The 24,394-nt window shown below is 38.7% G+C and overlaps 1 protein-coding gene across 1 annotated transcript in view; it reads right to left on the bottom strand.

Moving 5' to 3' along the window:
- Positions 1–6,547: 6,547 nt before the first annotated feature.
- The window catches only part of LOC102114740 (cadherin-6), a 98,380-nt gene continuing 80,533 nt past the window's right edge, over positions 6,548–24,394 (bottom strand). Inside the window, exons 7-12 of the mRNA XM_005526476.3 lie at positions 23,291–23,544; positions 17,383–17,519; positions 12,892–13,013; positions 11,976–12,093; positions 11,637–11,888; positions 6,548–7,936 (exon numbers count right to left, since the gene is read on the bottom strand). Of these exons, the coding sequence (XP_005526533.2) occupies positions 7,446–7,936; positions 11,637–11,888; positions 11,976–12,093; positions 12,892–13,013; positions 17,383–17,519; positions 23,291–23,544 (1,374 nt within the window). The 3' untranslated portion in view covers positions 6,548–7,445. The remainder of the gene's footprint in view (positions 7,937–11,636; positions 11,889–11,975; positions 12,094–12,891; positions 13,014–17,382; positions 17,520–23,290; positions 23,545–24,394) is intronic.

The raw sequence follows: 24,394 nt of genomic DNA, 5'->3' as shown, positions 1-24,394 counted from the left end.
TCCTTTCATGAACCCCACATGGATTTGAGTGCTAAACTGTTTGATTTTGTGGTTCGTTCTAATACTTTTGATTAAGTACTAGTTTGCTGTGACCTTTCCCACCCTTTTCTTTGTCCTTTTCCTTTAAATATGATGGAATTTCTGGAGATATAGACAGCTCTTCTATTAAGGGAGTATTAAAATGAAAAATTTTCTCTGGAGGTTGTTCTTATGTAAAAAGATACTGCAAATGACATTTGGACTCTCCATAAGTGCAAAGAGACTACATTTTTTTTTCTAATCTCACATGATGAAAGACAAATAACTGAACAGTGCTATTATAAATTATGTGATCTTTATATGCTTAAATAAAGGCATTCTGCATGCTTTACCTTGACAAATCTTCTGCTGCCTTCCTGGCAAACCTTGGCTAGTCAAAATTAGGCTTGTGATCATAGACTAATATCCTCCTTGTAGAAAGCATCACTAAACGATACCTTCTGGAATTACACTACTCTTGGGAGGCCTCAATGATCACAGAATAGTGATCCTCCTGCTTTTATAGCATGGTGCAAGCCAGATACTTAAGAATGGAATTTCAAAGACTGAGTCAATTTAGCCCTTTGTCTTAAAGTGATTGGAGAATCTTTTTAAAGGATTATATTTATGATAGTGTTGTAAATACATACCATAGCTTGAGAAAATTAGAAAAAAAAACAAGTTAGAAAAAACAATTTATTAAGTAATATCATATAAATAACTTGTTACAAAAATCAATTTGCAAAAAGGCAAATTCACTCTGTCTGTGAGAAATTGTTGTTCAAATTGGTTTCTCATCAAATCCTTAAATTTCATTTCCCCCTGCCCCCCAACCCCAAAAAATGAAGCCAGTACAGTGAACAGGAAATATAAGGGAGAGAGTGCACACTTTCCATCTGACAAAAATAAATTGCCCATCCATGTTGCAGAAGAGATAATCATTCCAGCATGGGTCTCTTTGCAATACAGGGAAGTTCTAGGTGTAAACCTCTTGGATGACAAAATTGTCACCCACAAATGTCCCTGCCTGCTGAGCAATGACCAGATCCATCCAGTGCTGAGGCTCCCTTGGCACAACCAGGGAATGACATCATGAGAGACTGAGTGGCTGGAGCATGCCAGTGAGTAAATCTTCCCAGGTGGAGGCATCATTTTCAATTTATGCTTGGAAGTATTTTTAATTAAAAAAAAAAAAAAAAAAATCAATACCAAAAAGCATTTATTTTAAAGGGTTTAAAAAAATCACAAATCGCAATAGGAGTTTGCCAGATTGATTTCGCTCAGTAACACAGTTAAGATGCACATAGCATTTATTATAAGGCCTTTCTTTTAAGGTTAATTTTTTCAAAGCAATGAAAGAGATCACAGAATTAAAACGGTACAGTGATTCTCAAGAGTTTTTTTTGTGTCAAAATCCAGAACCATTTTGTGTTTGCAGTGTTCCTTCTTTGTTGTGTTCACCTGAATGCTTAATAGTTCTATAAGTTTGTATCTTTAATAAACGTTAAAATAATAGATCATAGAAAACTAAAAGCTTATAGAAAGTGTCTCCAAGTATATTTACATAAATAGTGCAGTCTCATAGGAAAAGTCAGAAGCCCATGGGAATGGAAAGGATTTTTCTATATGCTGGACTTACGCCTTATTTGTCAAATCAACTTTGTGGTAGGAGAAATTTAAACATAGCGGCTCCTTTGAAGTTTTTTCTTTCCTTTTCCTTTTTAAATTTATTTTTAAAGAAAGCAGAAGATACATGAAGAAAAAAGGATAAGGGCAGGTTCTGTAAAAACTGCTTTGAAATCCAGTAACTCTACACACAAGATGATAGCTTTGTGGTTTTTAAGTGCCATGGGCCTGCCTTGCATGTGACTGACTACCTCTCCTCACACCCCCATGCAATTCACCTCCTGTTCTTCTTCCTGAAATGCTCAGCTCTCTGACACTTGTACTTATAACCCCAGCCACAGCTTTTGGATACCTACCACTGAATTTTATGAACTGTTCAGAAAACTGTTTTAGTGGATGACAAACACAGGTCTGGGCTCAAAAGTGTAATATTGCAAAATGATAGGCAGGATCAAGATTGTTTCAGCTGGCTTAAATAAAACTGCTGAGGGCAGAGACTGGTATTAAAGCATTGTGATGAAGTTCTGTGTTTTTCTCTCTTTCTGGAGCAACGTATGACTCTGTAGACATTAAATATGCTTTTGTTCCTCTTTAAGTACAGAAATAATCTCTGGGAAAAGAACTCTTTCTAAAGACTGAAGTGAAAGCAAAAAATATTGCAGCTTTGACATTTATTGGACAAGGCTGCTGTTTCACAGGTGTATATGGGTTGGAAAAATCCTGCCTTTCACAGCTTATGACTTAGTTCATACTCACTGGAAGTAGCATAATGACTGTTACTTTGTCAGCTCTCCTTTGGTGAGGAAGCTCAGACTGAAGAGTTAATTGAAATGCGAATAGGCAGGGGATAGCAGCATCCAGTTGGGACAGTGGCCTTCTGAAACACTTCAATACTTCTCATAGCCAAAGGAAACATGGAGAGACCTTCCTAAGAGATGGTGGCAGGTAGAGCTTAGGCAGTGGTGGTTGTAAAGAGTTGCCTACTCAGAACCACTGTCAGAAATTCACCCTGCAGAAGACCATCAAGATAGTTCTGCTGCAGAAATTTAACACGTGCCTTTCTTTCCAAGAGAGCTACATGGAAATGGCCTGGATTAAAGTTGCTTGGCCTAAAAAAGATTTCTTTCTCCCTATCCATGCAGATCTCCCTGTGGCGTGTCAGTAAATCTGAAAGTGTTAGAAATCCACTCCTGGTTCTGCTCAACATGCATAATTCTGGTTTTGAAAGTGTACATTGGTAGATACACATTTAAAAAGCCATTTCTCTCTGTTATACTTCTCTATGACTATTCTGGTTTTTTGTGGTACTGCAGATGTTAATTTTCTTGGTTTTGTGGGATTTTTTTTGTTTTGTTTTTGTAATAGAGAAATGGAAAACTGTAACTTGTAATGTTACATTACAATGACTGCAACTTCCTAAACTGGATTATTTGAACATTGCCTCTTCCATTCACATTTAACAGTGAAGAAACACCTGTCCACAGAATGAAGTAAGACCAGAAAAATATATTTGTTTCTTAGGAAAAATTTAGAAAATATTTCTGTTGGTATGGGTGACATGTTTTTCTACTGTGTGTCTTTTCCAGCACATTTTTAACAGAAATAACTGAAAAATACAGACAACTTGGTTTTCTCATGGTTAGACACAACTCCATCTATGTCAGGTTTGGGAACACATCTGAGTCCTGTGATACTGCTGGTGGAGCCTTGTGCAGAGCTCTCTGCAAGTCTCTGCCTCAGCTCTTCCCAGTGCTTGTCTACACAGAGAGATGTCCTGAGATGTTCTGGCACAGCTGCACTGGAGGCACGGGCTGCTGTGTCTCCCCACACTGGTGCTGCTGTGGAATAGAATTGGGTTTAACCTGAAGTAGTTCTCCTGCAAACCAAAACACCCCAGCAAACACAAAACAAAAACAACTCCTGCCAGTTTTCCGGGGTAAAGTGACTCTCTTGGGGCTTGAGGTGAAATAGTTTCTGTATCCCATTTCAAGTGTAGAGATGGTATTGTAGCAGTAGCATGGCTGGCATAGACTCCCAGATCCCTGTTTCATGTTGACTCCACTGAATTCCTTGACATCTTTTAATATGTTTCCTGTTGTTAGGTCAGATGCTTTCCCAAATTAAAAGCCAACTGCATTTTTATCTCTCTACCTGGCTTAGCTGAACTGCCTAATAATATTTTTCTTCTGAAATAGGTGTGGTTGTAAGAAGAGGCTTAAAACAGCCTTGAAAGCCACTTCATAGCCCATAGTCCAACAACCGGTTATCTACAAATGACAATTGCAGCGCTGTGTGAAAGCATTGTTAAATACTCATTTCTATCATGTAGCACACCACCATGCAACAAAGTGCAAAGAAATACTACTGCAAAGGTTTGTATTCACTGCAATATGGCACTTTCAATATTTAGAATGCAGTACTAATTTTATAAATTGCACTTTGTGGTACTGCCAAGCAAGAAGAAAAGAAAGAATTGAACTCTCCTTGGCTTTATGTGAGATGCTAAATCTGTTCAATTTGCAGGAAAAAAAAAAATAGACCTTAAAACCTAGATGCATAAATAATAATTTGGATGCAAGTTTCCCTCAAATTTTCTTAGAAGAATGCATTTGCTATTCAGGCACCATATTTGTGGTGACATAACATAATTTTATATATATAATATATTTACATAGCAGGCACGAGTAGCCACTCTCTATTATTTACTGTGTCACTCAATGGACAAGATAAAACCAGCTTTGAATTAAAAGGAATAAAACCCCAAGCCAACTCAAAACTTGCGCTTGGACTGCTACTAACAATCACTAAATCAGACAAAATCACTGTACAAACATAGGAAAATAGTTACAAGGAGTTCACTGATCCTCCTGTTTCATTATCCCACCCAAGAAGTGACTAATGCAGGGTGGCCCAGCCCCTTCAGGCCACCAGCACTCTCTGCAGCCAAGTGCCACCAACTCCTTCTTCCCAGTGAGCTGGAGGTGGCTCGCAGGGCTGAGCAGCTGTGTGGCTTCACAGCCACCCCTGCCCTCCCCTCCGCACACCAGCCAACAGACTCAGGCCTAAGAGGCCTTGAGGCCTAAGGAAGGGAACGGACAGTTCACTGGCTCACTTTGGGCATCCAGCTGGATTCTGGGTTTGGGGCTATTTGCTGGAGGCAGCCACAGAGTGAAGAGTAAGAGGGATGTGTTAGGAAGCCACTGGGGAGAGCCTCTGGAGAGATGTGCTGGCCCTATTGACTGTGTGAGGGGAGCAGCCCGAAGTGAGGGACCTGTGGCAGCTGGTGCTGAGCATCTGCTGCTCCTCGGCATATCTGAAATCCAGATGGTCTCTTCCGTCTGCCAGAGCCAGTTTTTGGACAGATTGCTTCCTAGAAGTTCCAATTTCAAGGCAGCCATGAAGAGCTTCTTAAATTACTTGAGGGCTCTGAAGAGGATATAGTAAGGCTCTAGCCATGCCATTGTCATTGTGATAGGTGCAACAGCTCAGCCCTCCACTAAGTGATGGAGCTGGGAACCACACTCTGTTGGACTTAAACACTTTGAGAGGCCTCCACCAGGAGGCTGAGGAAACTCTGAGCTTCTCTGCTCTGAAAGCATCCAATCTATAGTGCTGGGCATCTGCAAGCTATTAGCTGCTGTGCTCTACACCTACAGGAGTACAGTGCTCCTCACCGTGAGCGAGTCTTCTCCTGCACAGCTGGGGCCACAGCATGGCTGGTTCATCCTCTTCCCTTTGAGCTGGTCCACAAAACCTAAAATTCTGTCATTGTGGTTGTCAAAGTCTAATACTTGGGACCCTTACTGCTCTCTTTAACTCACAAGGAGTAATGAATTCCAGGGATTAATTTTTAATTGCTTTTAGTTTTCTGTTTATTAACTTATTTCCTCATCTCTTTTTATTTCTGAAGTAAATCAGAGCTGTTTAATTTTCAAAATGGTTCACTTAAAATTTGGGGGAGGAGGAAAATAGAATCATTCCTGTAATTCTGGTATTAAATACTGTTTCATGAAATAAATGAGAATAGTTACACATGAGGTATTTTAAAAATAGTAATTCCTTCTTTCCTTGGCACAGTGCCATGGGCTGGTTCCCTACTTTGGAACACAGGGTGGTGTTTAACTCCTGGAATTGGATATGCCCCATGGCAGCCCCTTAGGGTTTTCTCCAGAGAGCCTCTCCTAGATGGCTGGATTTGAAGAGCAGCCACTACATGTTTGAAAAACCAACTGAAACACTGAGTGGTGTGCAAGCTATAAAGAAAACTGTTTTGGCCCAAGATTATGGCAACTTCCCCCACCCCACACCTGGACAAAAATTACTTAGCTTGGCAAAGCAGATAAACACACACAGAGAGACTTGTGGTTAAAATGCTACCTTTAGGTGATGTCTTTAACAACCCTTGCTGAGTAGTTTATTTTAAAAAAATGACTTATAATTATAAACCCCCTCTTCAGGCCACTGGAATGACCATTAATTCTCACTTATTTGTTCATTCAGGGCTTGAGTCTGGAAGAAAATAAAGGGAAACAACTACCCAAAAGCATGAAAAGTTATTTCCTCTGGCAGAATGCCACTGTTTTCCATTTCTAAAGCATTTTCCAAATGTCTTAAATAGTTCTTGCAACATCCTAATGAGGTAGGCATTATTTCCCCATTTTACAGATAGCAGAACTGGGCAGAGAGTCAGTCAGGAATCAACCCTGGACATCCAGAGGTCAGGACAAAAAAAAGAACTTTCCTCTTCTGCAGTTGCTCCTTTTGCCCCAGAGGGTGGAAGTCACCTTGAGGTCACTCCTCCCCACCTGCACATGAGAACAGGCAGGAGTAGCTGGATATGAACATCCTGACTCCAATGTCCCCAGGACAGTGGCCATCACTGAACTGATGTGCAGGTGAAGGCTGACTGAGAAAGTGCAAACAAAAGCACAGTTATGATCTGTTCCTTCCACTGAGTCGTGACCTAATCTGGAGCTGGATTTGATGACTTTCCCTGTATCGCAAAGCAAGCCTGGGTTAGAACGGGGAAACCATCTCAGAATTATATGTTGGGGCTATTGACCACACACACGTGCACACACACACACATCTCTCCAGCAATGCTAGGTCCAAAGAATATATACAGAGCAGTCAATGAGCTATATATATGTGTGTGTTAGTATGATTCAGTGCAATGGGGCAATGGTGAGTTCTAGAGAAACACTCAGGTTTAAATGACCATTAAGCCTCTCTACCCTCCTCATGAGTAAAATGTGTGTTTGATGTTCTTTTCTCAGCTTACTCTACTTGTATAATAAACCTTCATTCCATCACCACTACTTTTGACTATAATACATAGGGTAAACTAGGGTACCTCATTACATTGGGATGTGCAATACACAATCGACAGAGCAGTCGTCTGAGCTGAACAGTCCAAATACAAGTAAAAAGCAAGTGAGCTTAAACAGTAATATACTCCAATTTACAATATAAGCAGAACAAGTAAAAATATTGCTCCCCATCTGATCCATTTTTTTTCCTCCACTACTGCTGTGCCTGTAAGATTGGCTTGGTAAACTGGATGCACTCAAAAAATAAGGATTTTGCCTCTTGGAAGCTCATAAAATGATACTAGAGAAAGTTTTCTGATGGCTAACCCACACAGACTGCAGTCATTAGACAATTCAAATGCGTAGAACAGAGAACCCTTTCAAACAGCTGTGGAGAAACAGAAAGAAATAGCCACTTCACATATCCCGATGCTGTTTCTGGGAATGAGGAAGAGAAAAAAAAGAGAAAAAAAAAAAAAAAAAGACAACATATTAAGAGTCTTTGTCACTGTCCATTGAGCCATACATATCTGCCAGCTTTTTAAACCGAGGTCCCCAGTCACTGAGGTAATCGTAGTCCTGATCTCCGTCTGTAGTCACCGACTCCAAGGAGCTGAGGGACTCGGCCACAGAACCATTACCTTCGTACGCGTAGGTTGCTAATGAGTCATACGGGGGTGCTGTTGGATCTGTATCATTTTCCTTTAACCTTTGGTTAATAAAATCTCTGACATCCGTGTTATCTCGTGCTGTTGCAGTCCGCCGCGGAATGAAAAGTGTTTCCGGCACAATGTCTCTGCGTAATTTATTATCATCTATGGCTTCGGGATTCCTCAGTGTGCCAATATCAAACGCCTGGGTGTCTTCCTCTCCACCACCTTCATCGTTATAACTGACAATGTTGTCTCTGATGTCTTCTTTGGAAATTATCAAAGGCTCTTTTTTCCGCTGCCGTCTCAGCGCTGCAAACAGCACCACGGTAACTGCAAACAAAAACAACAGCGAAAGGGAAAGAAGGTTAATCCCCAGCTCCATTAAAGCCCAAAAGAAATGCTGCACCTCTGCTTGAGTTTGAAGTTTGAGAGGATGTTTTGAAAAACTGAAAATGTGCACATCAGATTTTCAGGCTGCGCTTGCTCTGTCTGTGAGCTTCTTGGGAGACGAAATGGCATGCATGCACAGAAGAAAGGAGATATCAAGCTTGCAGGAAGCCAAGCAGAGTGTCTTTTTTGCCAGTAGGATATTTGTTACCCAGAGCCATATACTAATTTTGTCACCTTGAGAAACTAGTTTCATGAGAGCTAGGAAGGAAGAAACACTCTCTCCAGAATAAGTAACATTAGATGTTATTTATGTTGAACCCCTTGGACATTATGCAACTTCTGCTATGGACAAGGATGCTATCTACTGAGCTTAGCAAAGCCAAATTTCAAGATAAGTAAATCTATCCTCCATTGGGAAAAAAGCTTGGAATATGGAGTGGATTTTCAGCCAGCACAAAATCTGAGTTTTGTTAATGTCCCTGGAATGTTTTTACAATATACATCACCTTGAACAGTACACAAATTAAATAATGGACTGATGAGATATGATAAAGGTATTTTTTAATCTGACAAAAGCAGATTTCTAGAGCATCTTTTATGTCCTTAATTTTAAAGTGTGTGTTCACATACACATATTTTTCATTTATTTGGAGGGAAGGAACTCCTTCCATGACCCTGATGCAAATTTTAGAATTTTTAGTCAATAATGATTTTCAGTAGTGATGAAGGACACAGAACGTGGAAAGGGATATGGTCAACACTTTTCTATAGAAGCTAGTTTCATATTTCTTAGCTGGATTCTACTTTAAGATGTAAATGGCTGAATATTGACAAATGAACAGCAGCAAGGAGCAGGGATGTATTTCTGCTGTCAGTGTTGCTTTGGTAGTCTGAGGTCTGCAATGCCCAGCATTTCAGCTCTGCTGTGCAAACTCCAAGGAAGGACACATCGTGCTGTCTTTACAGTTTTTTCATAGCAAAGCAAAGCAGAAATGCCGAAACTCATTGATGTGAGATGATAAGGTGGATCACAATGATGCTTCATGTCAGCTTTGCTTCTAAAATGGCATGTGAGTCAAGCACAGTAACTGTTAAAGAATTTTTTTTCAGTCCTTTCCTCAGTTGTAACCTTTTAAGGTCAACATCAATGACTAAGGGCGTCCCCAACCCAAAACTTCACTCCACTGAACCTTCTCATTCTTAGTTTCCTCTGACAGACAAATTCTGGTGGGTTTTTTTCTTTTGGTCGGGGGGGCGTGGTGTGGCATGGTGTGGTGTGGTTGTTTTTTATTGTTTGTTTTGGTTGGGGTTTTGGGTTTTTTTGTTTGTTTGTTTTTGTTGGTTGGGTTTTTTAATAATGAGTTCCCCTGCAGGATTGCTTACAGCAAAATACTGTCTGTATGTATGCCTGAGCATCTTGTAGATTGACTATCAATATGAGCTGAAAGGAAATGGATGGTGAAGTTGAAGGATTAGGAGGGGTGGTTCAGACTGCATTGGGATCTCAGCCTAATGATGAGGATTTACTTATGGTGTCACAGAAGGGTCCTAGTTTGAGTGATGCGTCTTCATGCTGCTGTGCAAAAATTAGACAGACACTATTTCACTATTTTCTTCCTCAACAGCAAAAAGCTGTGGCACTGTGTGTGGGATGACTGGTGAAAGGTGTGTATGAAAGAAGAGAGATAGCTGGAGAACATTTTGGAGAACTTGAAAAACAATGTCAATTTGGAATGGGCTTCTGGAACAGTGACTGGTAGAATGGTCTGAGAAAGCATAGATGTTGATGAAAGCATAAATGTTAGATTTTACATCAGAGTTGCTGAAGTATCTCATTACAAAAGTAGTGTTACCCAGAACATGCAAGGATGAGACTATGATAAATACATCACACATCTGATACATGGATTTTACTGCTTTGTGCTGAACTTGCAGGAAAAAGACCCCATCACAAGCTACATGTTGAAGTACATCACTTTTATTTGCATGTCTGTGTTCAGCAGTATCTGAAACCTCCTGAGAAGATGCTAAACTTACTCAAACTGCATATAAACCTAGCAATTTACAGGCACTCTTTGTTGCTGCTAAACTTTGAGCTGTGGTTCAGGTCTGCCCAGAGTATTGTTTTTCACTCAGTAGTGGCTGCACATTCAAACCCTGCAACCAACCTGAAAATAGAAAATTATATAGCTGAGTTAATTGAAAATCTGCTTATGGTGCATGGTGGCATGAGCAGTAATTGACATAAAGTGCTGCTTAGCACACAGAATCAATTATTTTCGATTGACATAAAACAGGAAATCGTTTAATGTCAGATTGATATTAATGAGCACAGTTGTACTAACGAGTGCAGGACTACCTGCAGCATTACATTACTTTTTCTGGTAAGGAACTTAATACAAAGTGAGCTCAGCCCTTAGGGGCAATGATACCATGTTTTGAAAAATGAATTTAATGGTGAATTAAAGATCAGATTGTTATTGTGGGAATCTTTTCTGAAAATGGGATAGAGCTTATTTGAGCAAGCCAATATTGTTAGAGTCTGAGAACCACAACCTCATCTTCGACTCATTATCGGAGAGGGAAATTTTGTTAAAAGTAAAGATCAGGATGACTCTGCAGTGGTGATAAGCATGTCCAAGGAACATAGGAGTATGGTAAAAAGAAGTAGGATCATGAAGGAAGAATTTTCTCCCCTGCCTGACCCTACTGCTGTAAAATTGGTCTGACTCCCTTCTTTCCTCCTAACATCCTAATAACATCTCCCAGAGAACAGCCTGTGTTGCATTGCACAGTTATCCCCAGATGAACAGATACAGATAATGGTCAAGTGACCAACTATCTGTTTGCAGTACAGGAGGGGTGGAACCTGACAGGCATGTGAGAGATGTTGCAAACTGTCCTTATTTTTATATATCTAGAAGAAAGGTTGACCACCTGTAAGTGCCATAGCCAGAGCTCTGCACATCCTCTACACTCAGGATCCAACCTCCTTCTAATCACAGGTGACTGAAATGGAGGACCTGGAGCCTTTGAGAGAGTCCCTCAGTATCATTCAGCATCCTTTTCCAACAGACAAAAAAGCACTGAGACTTGTTCCTCCTCAGTTAAGAAATGGGAAGTTAATTCTTCAAAACTAAGTTATCTGCCCTCTTTCTATGGTCCACAAAAAGGGATGGGCACCTGCAGAGGGTTATGAATAATGTGTCTGGTCCTCCTCAGATACCAATAAAGGATGGGATGGGATGGGATGGGATGGGATGGGATGGGATGGGATGGGATGGGATGGGATGGGATGGGATGGGATGGGATGGGACGGGACGGGATGGCACAGCATGGGACGGCACAGCACGGCACGGCACGGGACGGCATGGCATGGTATGCGTGTCTCTCTACTGGTGTCTCTTTCCATTGACCAGAGTGTGGAACCCAGCTGTCTCCTCTTCCTCATATATCACTAACTTTCAGATAACAAAGGTTAGATTGGTCGTGCCCTATACACCCCATCTGTAGCAGCCCTCAGAGGAGGAAATACAATAATATATGTACAGGATGAGACAATGATGTCCTAGTCTTGGAATAATAATTCTAGCAATGCAAAATAACCATGAAAGGAACAAAATGTCCCTGAGCTACTTACCAAGTAATATAATGATGCAGAGAAGAATGGCAATAAGAGCCCCAGTGCTAAGACCAGTAGGATGAATCAAGGCTTCTGCATTACAGGACAGCATCTTTCCCCGATGGTCACAAGCACACACCCGAATAGTCACTGTTTCAGTGCTGCTCTGGATGGGGTAATCATTATCTGATATCACCACTGGCAAGAAGTAGGTACTTGTTTCATGCCGGTTATATCTGGTTTTTCGAGTGAAAATCCCCGCTGTGTTGTCTGGGAACACAAAGCATGCATTAAATCTTCATCTGAAGACTGAAAGCAAGTATAAGATAATAAAGAAAAGTCTTCCTAGAAATTCACCTCTGTTGTCCTGTAGTGTAAAGTTTGAGCTGCTGGCTGCCTCGGGAGCTAAGGAGAATGAAAACTGATGTCCATTGTAAGGGTCATCTTTATCAACAGCACTTAATGTTTGTATCAGCTGAAACAATAAGAACAAAATTATCTCCTAAGTCAGTGAATTTTATGTTTATTTATATACTCTAAAAAAAGCTGTAAAAGCAATCTCTTGTATTAATTTTTTTCTTCTTCTTCAAGGCAGATGATCTTGCTATGGTGAGCTTAAGAGAAGTCATCTGCATGCTGCTTATATATATATGTTTAGGGTCTCCGTACTATTATATCCTATGCCATCAGTGAGTGACATAATGAATTTGAAAGCTGGCAGGAAAATCATGTTGATTTCACCAGAAGGCTTGGATTAGTGCCACTGCAGATGGCTAGGAAACCTTTGCATGTGACAACGAATAGAGATGAAAGGTGAAAGATGAAAGTCCAAGCTGAATTTATATTTGTCTATCCAAATCTCATGTCACAGAAATTGTTTGGCTGAATCTTCCAAATAATCTGCAACTTTGAACTACTTTACAATAGGAGTGGTCTCTAGCAGGATGTAGCTGTATGATAGACAGGACTTGTAACTTTTACAGATGTGAAATTGTTTTTGAAGGAGACAGTGGAGGTGCCTGAATAAAGCAAAGGATGAAAGAGTGAAAATGAATCAGGGGTAACAAGGTGCAGTACAGAAAATAACATTCAAAAACATACCATCATGTCAGCTGGAAGAATACTGAGTGAAATCAGATACTGTGCAGCCACTGTTTAATTTTGCAATTAAGTTTGATGCAGTGCAAAGTACACCACTTGATGAGGTAATGCAAGAGTAGCAGCAAAACTCATTTGATTTGGAATATTTCCTTAGTATGAGCAGACAACACACCTGTTCTGCCTTTGCGTTTTCGCAGACGAAGGTCTCGTAAAGCATGGCAAACTCTGGAGCATTGTCATTTACATCCAAAACCTTAATGAACACTGGGACACGGCTGCTTTGTTTTGGGTTGTCTGAAATGACAAAACCAGAATGGAGATTTTATTTAACCCAGTTACTGACTCAGTGCAGTGGAAGAAAAGGACAGACTTGGAGGCTCGTCTTAATTTTTCTCACTCAGAGCACTTCACTTACTTTCTATTGCTTTCTGGTGAGTGTATTATGGGATGAACATAGTTTCATTACTCTAATTCTGTGTAAACTATAGAGTTAAGATGGAGTGGGAGTCCAGGATTTACAAATTCCTTTGATCATTCCAAGTGTGATTATGAATGTATGTGTGATATATGTAAATATAATACTGGAACTAAATTAAATCTATTTATTAGCCTGACTGATACTGTTTGGTGGCAGTGAAGTATCTAGAACATATTCTCTTCCTTAGCTCTCTAACAGCAAGAACCATGAGGATGAGATTGAGTGGGTTTTTTCTTCTCCACTTGTTAAATATAATACTCTGTGCATAGTTCCTTAAGCAACCATAATTATCATTGTTTTATAGAAATAGTAACTGCAGCTGTGATCACAGATGCTTGATCACATCCTGTTGTGAATTGTTTTGTCTGATGTTCTAGAGTAAATACTGAAGTGTATACTGAATACCAGCTGAAAAACATAAGCACCTGTGGATCCCCCTATGTAAACAATCTTTTTTTTTCCCCTATAAGGACCACATAGTGCCAAGAGATTGAAATCGACAAAGATATTCCTGAACATAGAATATTAATGAAAATACTGTCATCTTTCTGGATAAAAATAAAAACATCTGGAAGTGCATCATACCATATAGACCATTCCTTTTCCTGATGGGAGGGGACAGACTATAGTCAAAACAATATACAGAATAAGGAAGAAAAACAGTGGCAGTAATCTTACCCAGTACCATGTATGGTGAAATAGGCAAGATCCTGAGGCAAAAGGTCACACGATAACAACCACTGACTCCTAAAACGTACAAGATCTGGCCCCAAAGGAATTTGTTGTCACTAACTGAAAGAAACCCTAAAGACTCTGCCATTGATCTGTCTCTTTGTGCTCCATATCACATAATATCCACCTAGTAGTATGTGGGTATGGGAATGTGAGAGAGAGAAATCTGAGGGAGAGTGTGATTGAAATAAGTTTCATTTAAAACAAATACCTTACACTCTCCTACATGAGGGCTCAAACTGAATTTTCCCATGTTGATTTCCTACCCATGTTAATACATTTTATCAATGCATTTTAACCTATCATTAAAGTGAAAAAATAGTGCAATAAAATATAGCAGATCTAAGACTCTATATTCTTCTACAAGCATTCATTATAGTAGCTTGTTGACTTTAATAAAAGTCCTATTAATGTGTTTATCATCCTTTTATAAATGTGAAAATGCCTTCTCCAAAATTGGCACTGCTTATTTGTATTACAGAGCTCAGTCATTTGGACAAAATATTGTGCTTTAAGGCTCCACAGTCCCATTGAAGTTAATATGATTCCATTAAGCATAAACCTCTTTCTAATATCAGCCATTGGGCTAAATTCATTCGATATATAAAATAACAGTTTATGTATAATATGGACTAGGCTGAATTCTTTGCTAAAATACATCAATAAAAGAGTTGAATTTTTATAACAGGCAGAAATCAAAGGCATTCATTTGAAGTCACAGAACTATTGGCAAGACTATTTTGTAGGGCATACTTTTCTAAAAAATACATTCAAATATATTGGCAAACATATTTCTTCTCCTCTGAAGAAGGAGAATTGCTTTCTTTCCTGCTTTTTCAACCTAAACCTACATATTTTCATTTTACTTCTAGGTGCTTAAGGTTCTCACAATTTAAAATCATACTGTAATAAAGAGAAGCTTCATATAAACTCTCGGCTCTATGAACATATGCCTCTTTTCTGATTTAATGGAAATTAATATCTTTTTTTTTTGATATTTTGTGTCATCATCTTTCAAATTATTTGTGCAAATTATTTCATGTAGGTTCATTTGTTTGTGTTATCCTTTAATTACTGCTGGGCTCCATCTCTATAGACTCAACAAACAGCTTAAATCTATTTCTCTGTGTAGGGATATGTTTTCTGCTGTGCCAGCAAGAAAACTGTTAAAGTGGTGGCTTTTTTCAGAATACAGCCTCAAAGTCCTGCCAGTGTTTGACTTACGCATAAGTGTTAAGTAACAAATATTTAAAAACACTCTGGGCATTGTCTTTGGTAAATCAGCTGTAATTCTGCAGCTGTGACTCACTAGACCTGTGTCCCACGTTTTAATGCCAGTTTGCTGTCTGACTGTGGCAGATGTACTGACCCGGTGTTTCACCAACTATTTATGTGCAGCAGTCACAGCGTGATTGATTCTCTGGGCTGCTGAGCAATTGCAGCTCATACTGGTGTAAAAGGAGAACATTTAGAACTGGAGCAATCTATACTTACTGACAATTCTAGAGAAAGGCAAAACAACTTGGGTATTTATTTTTTTTTTAACTGTAAAACAAAATCAAAAGCAGTCATTACTGAAAGGTGTTTCTCTTTATGACTTTATAATTATTTTTTTCCTATATCAAAGAGAGCGCACACCCATTTGAAGGTGCATCCTGCCTGTAAACTGATTGGATAATTTTTTTAGATCAATTAAATATACTTGGAGCTTGATGAGATAATGTTACTGAGAATAATAAGTGATTCTAAGGAATTTAGTGGAATGGGACTTTAAGTAGCCTTGCTAGAAATTTCTGGGATTGCCAGGAACAATAAATACTGGTACTTTCCAGTCCAGTCTCTTGAGCCTAAAATTAGTGAAGTGTCCTGGATCAGAAAAGCACATTTCAACCAAAAAAAAAATTGACTTTGGAAGACATCTACCTTTGTTATTCCAAATCTGGTCTAGGTTTAGGAAAGCACACCCTGGGAAGCAGTTTGTTGCACCTTGAAAGGATTCAGACTTAAGAGGAATGGTAATTAAGCCTGCGTCAGACACAAAGGTTAAGTTGAGAGGGTTTGGTGCAGTAGAAGGTCTGTGCTTAAGGGAGGAAGCAAGGAACCAAATGAATACTTCCTATAGATGCTAAGCTGTTTTTCAGATAGTTTAATATACACTGCATGTTATTTCAGCCCAGCTGGGGTCAATGCAAGTGTTCTTGCTATTGTCTGTGCTAAATGTTCTTGCTATTCTTTCCTTTTTAGGCTTTTATTTTTCCCTTCTGCTCTACCCAGGAGCTGCCTATAGTGTATAATTTTTGACCCTAAAACCTGCCTTCAAGAACTTAATAGAAACACAGCCACGTGACTAGCGTTCAGTGTTTGGTGTGCTGAAATCAAATACCTATCATTAAAAGGTGCAAACTTTCATGAGAGGGAGAAAACTATTAATATCTTGTCATTCCTATAGGCTCATACCCACTACTCCTTCATACAATCCCATTTGATTGCCTCAGTAGCGTTGTTTTACATTCTTCAGGTTTTCAGTTTTAAAGAAGACTTACACAATAAAGAAAGTTGAGTCAAGTAATCCTGAGCTTTTAACACTCTTCTCACTGTTAGGAAAGGTAATCGAGCCATATACACATACAAAAAAAGAAAGTAGAGCTTACATTATCTCAGAAAAATCAACAGCTTTTTAACCTCTGAGTTGCAGAGAGAAATTGTGACAGTCACAGAACTGGTGTTTATATTAAACTAATCTACCATTCCACCATAAACATAGGCACTGTGACTCTGCAAATAGAATTGCATTCTCTGATATTCCAGCATGTGATGTACTTACAGATAATGCATTAAAACAAAGCAAATTGTTTATTAATGCCATCTCGAACACATCCTTATCTTAGACCCCTGGCATTTAGACTTCTAAAATCAGCATGTTTAGTATTATCACAAGATTACTACTTTGGAACAATCCTAAACTACGCGACAGACTGATTTGTAGCTGCGGCTTGTAATTTCAAAGGATACACACAAAGTGAAAAATAGAGATGCATAAAACTGACTAATATCTGGGCACCCAGCTCAGCCCAGCCACTTTAGCCTTATTTGAAAGCATCCAGTCTGAATGAGACTGAATTCAGCCAAGGAATGCAGTTTGGCTTTAAACCATCTGTTTTGCTACATGCCAGTTTCAGAATTCAACAACCATGTTCAAAATTTAAAGTGGCTATAACTGATCAGAGAACACAGAACTGTCACCTTTTCTCCCTGCTAAGTTACCTCTTCATGAACTGTGTCCCTAATAAACACAAAACTGCAGATGACCTCTTGCAGAGTTACTGCTTCTTCATTAGTATTGAGTGGGCTATCCATAAACCTGACATGTGCCCAGCTGTGCTTTCCACACACTCAGCTAGAAGGCTAAATTCATTACATCAGGGACAGGAGTTGTATTTAGGTTTAACTTACTGATCTCTGCTGCTATTACTGTAATGTTGTGCCACAGCAGTGTTTCCCGGTCAAGGGGTTTTGAAGTGAATATCGAACCATTTCCTGAATTGATGTTGAATACTCTGTCCATATCAGTGTGGCGATCTACAGAGTACCTGCAAATACAGAGACAGGAGTTAGAGGAATGCTTTCCTTTTAATTTCTATGTTCTAAAACCATTTTCTAAGACTAGACATGAAACAGCTAGTAAATGGGGTTTCCTTTTGTTTTCAGCACAGGCTTCAGAGCCTTTATGTATTCACACAAAGAGCTAGTTCTGAGCTACTGGATAATGACACATTGGAGGTTTGATTTAGAAGGTGGAGTATTGTCACTGAATAAATGAATTGCTGCGGAATTTACATACCTCTGAGAATCATCAAAGCTTTGTTTTTAGTGAAAAATGTGAAGTCTGTGTCCTGAAAGATATGAAGTTTATTTTAAGGCTGAGTTGGCTATTCCTTTATAAAACCCTCTTTCTGTGGTTTGATATCTCAACTGTTCCAAATCATTTCTGATACAAAATTTAACAGCTGGGGTGCATTTGTACCTTTCACTTCCCAGCACTTAAAAAAGTTGCCCGCCCAAACCAAGTCAGCACGGAACAGTGATTCATTATTCCACATACCACACAAAGGTTTGTTGTAACTCATTAAGACTAACATTCTCAGCCCTGCTTGATGGCATCTATATGTGAAAATGCATGCTAACGAGCTCTGGATGAGCTCAGAGTCTAAATACAGATTCAAATTTTAAATTTGATCTTTTGCTTTTTCAGCTGAACTAAATCCAAGTTTAAAAGTAGAACTCTCCAATTCCCGGGAGAGAGCGCTACCACCTTGATCCAAATGCTGTGACTTGGTTTCATCTCTCCTGAAGGGAAAAATCTTGCATAAATTATGGAGGTTTTTGACAGAAGTATGTCTCTGATGTTGCCAAAGCAAGAATGCAATTGCATTATTCTGCTCTTGTTTCAAGCCCAACTGTGTGCTCATGTACAATGCAGGACAGATCCTTAGGAAGCCCAGCATGCTCCCTTGGCCTCCTTGCAGGCCACGTCGATGGAGACAAGGCAGCTGCTGCTGTCCCTTGTGTCCAGACAAGGGTAGAGGTAACAGCTGAACTGGTGAGCAGTCAGATGAAAACTGGGCCGGGGGAATGACTGGCAGAGTTTACTGCCACCACAGAATTCAAGGGAATGCAGAGGCTGAAGAAAAATTTCTCTCCCCTGCTCTGTCCTAGAAGCAGCTGCAAGACACGTCCTCTATTCTACACAGATTTCCTAGTGCCTGTACAGTGTCTCCTAAATTCTGAGAAAGACCTTGAATGAAAGAAGGAATAGAAGAAACTAGCTGAAATGTGGTTCTGCCAAAATTTTAAAATGAACTTTCTAATTTTCTTGTAATTGGATTTCTTTTCCTTCTTTGCAAAAAAAACAAACCAAAAAAACAAACCAAAAAAACAAAAGTGGAATATAATGCCTACAGCAAATTAGACTTGTAAAATAAGAATTTAAGTTTAGCTTACCTTTCTAAACAAAACAATGTCAAGTATTAATTATTTGCACTAAATTGTTTTCCTTTTTCCATGGTAAATTCCTACGGAAGCACCCAAATGACATTCAAAGGTACTAGCACAAAAAGCTGACACATTTTAGTAGGACATGCACTCTTTGCACATGGGGCACACTTTGCTAATTCTTCAGAAGTTCAGAATTGTTTTTCATTCACTGCTGTCACTTCACTGACAATACTGCAATTTTGGTTGCAGGAAGTCAGCTGTGGTGTCACTAACTTAGTTCCTTTATGCAGCACTATGACGTTAACATCGGCTTGAAAAGTGCTGCTTTTGTCCAAATCTAAACAGCACGTGTGAAATTGTTGACTTGGCTGAAATACTTAATGGGAATTAGTTTATACAAACTGGTCTGATGCTTATAGTTTGACAAAGTAAGTATTTGATATGGCAAACATTTCATTTTTACTTTCATTCATCGTGCTTTTATATGATACTATGTTGGTATCTTGTGAATTCAATTATTTTCAGATATTCTGTAGCTCATTTCCACACCTTTCAGCTGAAAGACTTTGGTATTTCCATTCTGCAGTTAAATCTAGATTCTGAATTATTCTTTAAAATGAAATATCAGGATTTTCCATAGATTAGCTATTCCAGCTAACTGTAATACTAGGTTTCAGAGTCTTATTCAGCAAGACATTTAAATAAGCAACTAGCTTTAGGCAAGAGCTGTCTGTTCATCGAGGACTTTTTCTTCAATTTTACTTCCACTCCAGCTTCATATTTTGAATGGACTTAAAATATCTTACTGTCTTAGCACATTTTAATGCCTTGGTGTATTGCAATCACTATCTTTGTAAGATTTCTCAAATTCAATCTGTGGTACAGTATCTGGAAGAAAAAAAAAAAAAAAGGGTTCTGGACTTTTTCTAAGATTACCAGGGCTGTAACACTGAGAGCTTCTTCTTCAAGATATTAAAGATGTTAAAGTACAAGTATTTGTAAATCTATATGTATATTCAGTCATTTGTAAAGTGGAAACTCAAACTCATAAAAATAAAACCAGCAGAGACAGTTTCTTAATGGAATGTTAATTTTATTTCTTCATATCCCAAAGAAAATACATACAAGGTCAGTGCATTTAAAGTATATTCCAATTATACCATTAAATCTGGTCTAGAAAGATGATTTTAATAAGCTAGACTGTCACTTCTGTTTCTCAGTTTGCATAATCCAGTCTCTTTTGATCAAGGATTTTTAATTATGTTGAATTGGTGCTGATTCTGACTTCTGGATCACAACCTAGTAAGAATTAAGTCGACAACATCAAACTAATTTTAACATTTATTTAATGAAATTACGGGTGTGTATTTGTCAGACTTCAGGACTTCATCTCTTTTAAGCTTTGAGGAATTGACAAGCTAGGAATTTAAAAAGTATCAATGTAAATCCCAGTCACTCCTTGTACATAACAGGAAGAAGGGAAGGGTAAAAAAGAGAATCTAACACATGCAAATATGTTGTCAGTAAAATACACAAACAAAATTTAGCCTTACATTTGTTTGCAGATCATTTTCATCTGGGGTACTTTTGTAAATCAAATCACAGCATGAAGACAGTTCCAGTGACTGATGAACTTCATTATGCCTCTGAGGAGTTACTATAGCAAAAAAACTCAGCTAGCAATTTAAAAAGATCTGATGTACAATACAGCAGTGCCAGTTTCAGCATTGTTTTTTTATCAGTATGCAGAGGTTCATATTATTTCTGTGTAGATCAAACACAAGTAGAATGCAAAACTTTTTTTTATAATACCTCTGGACTGTAGAGTGCTATTCGGGAGCATCTTAATGTTACTTCACTTGGACACATATTCAAATATAGCCAAACATGTATTGGCACATTTTTGTATTTTCTCAATGTCATATCAGAGAAAAATTTACCTATAAGACTTAGACTGATGCAATTTAGCTCTACCAATACACAGGTCACAAATGGTTATGCAGCCTTATAACCAGGGCAAATATCTGCCTCATGTTTTGCTATTGCTTCATTGTCTTCTGATGCTCAGCAGCTTGCTGTCTAATGTAACCACAAGTCAGGAAGATTTGTGGGTCAGGAAGGGATGTGTGTGTGAATTTTTCATAATGCATTTTCATAATGATATTGTGAAGGTTTCCTTTAATGGAAGATCAAAGGGGCTTTCATCTAACAGAGTTAGGGCTCAGTTTGTTTAAGAAGAGAAATCTTCACTCGGGTAGAGGAGAAAATGGAAGGTTTTCATTGTAATATCAAGTGTCTAAAGATTTTATTTTTAACTGCCAAGAAAAATTGACAAGCAAGTGACAAGTCATATATATACAGTCTAATTGCATCTTCCCCGAAGCTCAGAGTGAAAATCGGATTTAGCATCTCTATTGCATGATAGAAAAAAAAAATTACCCTGTCAAAAAGATGCAGGCTCAACCCATGCTCCTAAATTCTAGCAGATACCCAAGATATTAGCACCGTAAAATTACATTTATTGCAAGTTAACATCTCTCAGGCTACTGCTCTCTGCTGATTCCCTTTCTCTTTTACTGTTTTTCATGATTTTTCTTTCTATGTTTATTTCTATTACTTTAAATACTTTATTCTTAAATCTCTTTCTGATTTTTATTTTTCTTCTCCTTGCACTTGTCTGTTGTGTGCTATTAAGGTAAGAAGAAAACAAGTTTTCTGCTGCACTGCATCAGTTTTGACACTTCTACTAAATTTTGCTCAATAACTATCTGATACTAAAATATGCAAAATACTTATACGGTATTAAAGAACTGCCCTTTGAAAGTTAGATACGTTTTAGCACACACATTCAATTAACAGCAAAGAGCTGGTAGGCAGTACTCAACAATGAACAGCATAGTCCCTCTCCACTGTAAATCACTTATAATTAGGAGCTGGTGCTGGTGTGAAATGCAAATGGTTGTAGTTATCACCACAGGGAAGGAGGGAAGCACTCCCCTTACTCCCCAGTATCATTATATATAGAAAAAGCAAGACTGCAAGGGGCCTGGGTGTCACCCCAACCCATTTTTCATCTTCATGCTAGCATGCCCATGCCCATGCAAATGTGCTAGAAGAGATGTTCATTCTGTCCTGGGGCTTCACCAAAGTCAGCAAAGCATTATGCTGCTCTTTAAGTGACTATGCTCTGCTGGCCCAGAATGCCAGAGAATTGCTGCATGTCATGATACAAATTTAAGAAAACTTTAATTAAAGTTAGAAGGCTTAGTCTTGAACAAGAATTCATGTGTAGGGCATGCTATGCACAGTGAAGATAGTTTCTGCTAGAAACATTTTAGATTAGGCTTGTTCATCTAGGAAATTAAAATTATAATATTTACTGCTCTCACAAGATGAGCTAAGAGCTTAAAACTTCCTCATTACTGTAAGAAATCTTGATGAAAGATAATTGTTTGCAGAAGTGTAAAGTATTGATGAACTAGATTTTTATTAAACCCGCACTGTTCTACTTGATCAAAAGCTACTATTGAGTTTCCAAGGTGCCCAACTCAGAAACCTGCTGAAAACTGACCTGGATTTAATAGTTCTGCATTTTTCAATTCCTCCTCTTGCTGCCTTGTCACTAGCAATGAACTTTAATTAAAGAACACAACTATTTTAAAGTTCTTTAATACTCTATCCAGTACGACTTAAGTACTCCAGTATGCATTGAAACGATACACAATTTACAAAATAAGAAGACTTAGTTATAGCTACTCCAACTTTAACATTTCCTCCACTTCCTCTCAGAGCAGTTAATTGATTCATGTCAAGTTTAATTTATGAAGCTCATGAGAGCTCTTATCTTACAAGCCTTGCACCGATACAGGTGAGGTCAGAGCCTGGGTGTGCACATGAGCTGATTTTGTGGCATTTCTATTTGTGATTTAGAAAATATGAATGTGGTCTCTGTTAAGCAGGTCCGGACAGATTGAAGAAGAAAAGGGTGCTGAATCAGCCCCCTGTCATATTGCCAAGAGGATGCACTGCGCTGCACTGGAAAATGTTAAAGGTGGAAGGAAAGTACTAAGATTTTCTTAGTGGTCTTCTTGTAGTAAATTTTTTCATGGTAGAAATAACCACATACATCAGTTACTAAAGAGATTAGGATATAATTCAAGATGCAAAGGCCATGCAACCACATTCACACATACCTAAATATGCTCAAGCGTGAGAGATCATTTACCACATAAAATACTCCATGTTCAAGCATGCCCTACAATTCACATTGTTACATGTGAGGATTTTTTTTGTCTGCGCTGACATGATAAAAGCAAAATCAAGTCTGTAAAAAATTTACAGGCAAGCTGAAGTAGTATATGCTTACTTGACAGGGTTCTTGGCAGCATCTGGATCCTGAGCAGTTACTGTTCCTATTACACTGTTTAATGGAACATCTTCTTTCACTTCCATTATGTATGCTGGTCTGCTGAACATGGGGGGTTCATCTACATCCTCCACCTGAATTCTGACTGTAGCTGAGTCCTTGAATGGCCCCAAGTACAGGAATCGAGGGTCCACATGAGTATTGGTAGCTTCCACTTTGAGAATATACAAGTTTTTGCTTTCGAAATCCAGTGCCTGGGAAGGAAAAAAGAAGTTTAAGAAGTCAGTGGAGATTGCTGTGATTCTCAGCCAGATGAGCAGGGTGAATGGTGGAAAGTCACAGAGAGGCCTGTGCTACATAACAGGAGCCCAAACTGGAATTAAAAGGCCAGAAAGGAGAGAAGGCTCAATGTCCAGATAATACATTAGAATAAAACCAACTTCTTCAAAGACTTCTATGCCTGCAACTCCTAAACACCAAGCAGTTTTCTCATACAACCGTAACTCTTCATGTCTGTTATTCTGTCATTTTTTGGCATTTTGATTTCTTATCTATTTCTTGCCCATAAGAACCACACACTAAAGGAAGGAAGATTTTCTAGGTGTTCCTTGTTCAGATACTGGCATTCCGTCACTGAAATGAAACACTGTGGCATCTGGATATCCAAGACCACCTACAAAGCCAAACATGATTTTATGGCAGGTATGACTATAGCACACACATAGTTAAGACTATGAAGAAACAGCATTTAGAGACTCTTCGTTACTACTTGGAGAAATGTGGGACCAGAGTAGTCACCTCGTTTTTCCATTACATTGTAGAAAATTCACAGCTTCTGTCAGCAACAGACAGAAATACAAACGGAGTTGGACTGATATCATAATCAGACCCTGGAAGGCATCTCCTAAAAAACAAGTAATGACAGGTGTCGTACTGATATCAACAAGCAAGTGCATGTTCGGAAAATCTACACAATGTCTATCTAGTGATGACTGAACTTGAATTGATGAAGGATGATATCTGTAACCTTATCAAACTTGCCTGATAACCCACTGTAAACAATATTTCTCAAACCTTTTCTGACAACCACTGTGCAACCTAGTA

Source organism: Pseudopodoces humilis, chromosome 1 (assembly GCF_049639895.1).
Source record: "Pseudopodoces humilis isolate 2021_Gansu_Grassland_sample_001 chromosome 1, ASM4963989v1, whole genome shotgun sequence".
Classification (NCBI taxonomy): domain Eukaryota; kingdom Metazoa; phylum Chordata; class Aves; order Passeriformes; family Paridae; genus Pseudopodoces; species Pseudopodoces humilis.
This window is presented reverse-complemented; position numbering and strand designations above follow the sequence as displayed.